General features: G+C 42.9%; 1 protein-coding gene across 1 annotated transcript in view; it reads left to right on the top strand.

The window, feature by feature from the left end:
• The window catches only part of CFAP70 (cilia and flagella associated protein 70), a 113406-nt gene that overhangs the window by 48011 nt on the left and 62782 nt on the right, over positions 1 to 2613 (top strand). The window contains exons 11-12 of the mRNA XM_004701413.2: positions 12 to 155; positions 384 to 464. Of these exons, the coding sequence (XP_004701470.1) occupies positions 12 to 155; positions 384 to 464 (225 nt within the window). The remainder of the gene's footprint in view (positions 1 to 11; positions 156 to 383; positions 465 to 2613) is intronic.

Genomic DNA, 2613 nt, shown 5'->3' with positions numbered 1-2613 from the left:
CCCCTCTTCAGACCAAATGTTTATTTAGCTTGTTCCGGGACACTGGCCATCATTTGATCCACAATAGTAAAGGAGGAGGAACTTTTTCTCCACAGTCTAAACCAACTGTTTCTAAGAACCTGAAAGAAGATAAAGTAATCAAAGAAAAAGATATGGTAAGGAAGGGAAAGACGTTAGGATGTGATGGGTTGTTGAGAAAGACGTGGCTATGCCATCTTTGTTACAATTCAGATGCTTGGACTGATTCTCTTTTTGTGAGCCATATTGATTTAGTATGCATCTTGATGCAATGTAATGATCATTGTGTCTTACGGCCTTTCTGACATTGTGAAAACCATGTAAAACTTTCACTTTTGAAGTGTTTGTTTGTTTGTTTCTTTCAGCAAGCACCCAGTATAAAATCTCAGAGCTCTGATACTCCTTTGGAAGCTGAACTGTCACTAAACCACAATCCAGAGGGACAGGTAATTATGTCTAAGGAATTGAACAAGGCAGTATGGTATAACAGAAAATGCTCAGGGCAGGAGATCCAAGTTACCATTCCATATATACCCATGACTAGTTTATGACCTTTGGCGATTTGTTCCGTTTAAATGTGACTCAGGCAGGCTTCACTAGCCACAATACAGACTTTTGATGAGTAGTATAATAGAGATTCAAGTAAAACCCTTTGTGGGCCCAGAGGAGACAATTATTATCTACTAGGATGGAGTCTTTTCCAGGAAGGCTTCACGGAGGAGGTGGTATCTAAGGTAAGCAGTGAAGGTGAAGAGAACTGCTTGTCAAATGAAGATGGAGGGAGAGGGATTTCAGGGTGAGGAAAAGATTGGGAAGGTTTGGGAAAGTTGAGGAAGAGAAAGCTAAAGATGAATGAGGTCCCAAGCCTCACTTTCTGTAAGGATTAAAATGCCATTAAGAAAAAAATCAAAGGGATAGTTTTATGTACATATTTATATGTGCAACATGCATATTCATATATCTAATATAACACATTGGGGGCACAGTCATGGAAGCTTTTTTTTTTGAGTTTCCACTATTTATTCTGTGTACACTCTAAGCAAAGCAAACATTTTCCTGTCGGCTAGCCCAGAGGCAACCTGCTGTGGGCTCCTCAGTACAGAAACAAGTCATCCTGGGAGGGCAGCATAAGGAATTCTGACCCCACCCTCAAAAACTGCCACCCGTGAAATGGAAGCTTTTTATACATAACCAGTCACTTCACAGGATTGAGCTCCTGGGCTTGAAGACTAAGGACCAGTCTCAGGGGACACCTAGATTGATTGGTATTACATGCTCATAAAAATACTATTCTGTATGCTCATTTGGTGAGCAGAGTTTGGGGTCTTCAAAGCTTGCGAGCAATCATCTTAGACACAACTATTGATCTCTTCCTGCCGGGAGTAAAGGAGAGTCACGGAGAGCAAACACACTGAAGGAAGCAGTTGGTCCAAAGGACTGATGGCTCCCATAATCACAGAGTTCTCTATCCAGAGCCCAGAAGAGTAGAAGGTGCTCTGCCAACACTAATGGGCACTCGGACCCAGGAGCACAATACAAGGTACCAGTCAGGATGGGGGAAAAATGGAGAACAAAATTGTAATGTATGAAAATGATCGTACGCGGTGGTCTGATAGCGACTGAAGGAACTCCTGAAACTATTGCCATAAGTCACCCTTGTACCTTGGAACTGAAGCCACTCCCAGAGGTCACATGTCAATCAAATAATAGACTGGCCTGTAAATTGAGCAATAACACCTGTGCAGAATGTGCGTTTAAAAACAGTCAACTATATGAGATCTGAAGGTCATTTGCCAAAAGCAAAGATGAGAGAGCCGAGAGGGGCACTTTGTTGTTAGGTTCCAACTCAAAACAAACCTGAAAAAGAACCGAACACTCACTGCCATCGAGTCCGTGCTGACTCACAGTGACCCAAAGGACGGAGGAGCACTGCTCCGGGAGTTTCTGAGACTTGCACTCTTTACGGGAGTAGAAAGCCCTGTCATTCTCTCCGTGCAACACAATAAATCCTTGCCTGGTCTGGTGCCGTTCTCACGATTGTCATGTTCAGTCCATCTCGGCGATGGTATTCCTCTTTTTCGCTGCCCCTCTGCTTACGCAAGCATGATGTCCTCTCCAGGGACTGGCTTCTCTTAACATGCCCGAAGTATGTGAGGTTAAATCTCACCATCCTTGCCTTCCAGGAACATTCTGGCTGTACTTCTTCCAAGAATAACCTGTTTGTTCTCTTGGCAGTCCATGGTACTTTCAATATTATTTGCTAGCACCACGATTCAAATACATTGATTCTTCTTTCGTCTTCCTTCCTCGGCGTCCTACTTTCACATGCACATGAGGCAATCTAAAATACCATGGATTGGTTATGAAACCACACAAATGGAAATGGGAACCCGGGGTAGAAATGGGGAGAGCTGTGACACATTGTGGGGCTATGAGGATAGCAACTAATGTCACAGACAATAGCTAATTTATGTGTAAAGTTTCATATAAGCACTATTTAAAAAATCAGTGAGAGAGAGACTGGTGGCCAGCGATCCTTGAACTAACTACAAGCTTTTCTTTCGTGTTGTGTTTTAATTTGTTCTTTGTCAGTGG

This window comes from Echinops telfairi, unplaced genomic scaffold (assembly GCF_000313985.2).
Source record: "Echinops telfairi isolate 266 unplaced genomic scaffold, ASM31398v2 ScPeMD7_70;HRSCAF=299, whole genome shotgun sequence".
NCBI lineage: Eukaryota > Metazoa > Chordata > Mammalia > Afrosoricida > Tenrecidae > Echinops > Echinops telfairi.
This window is presented reverse-complemented; position numbering and strand designations above follow the sequence as displayed.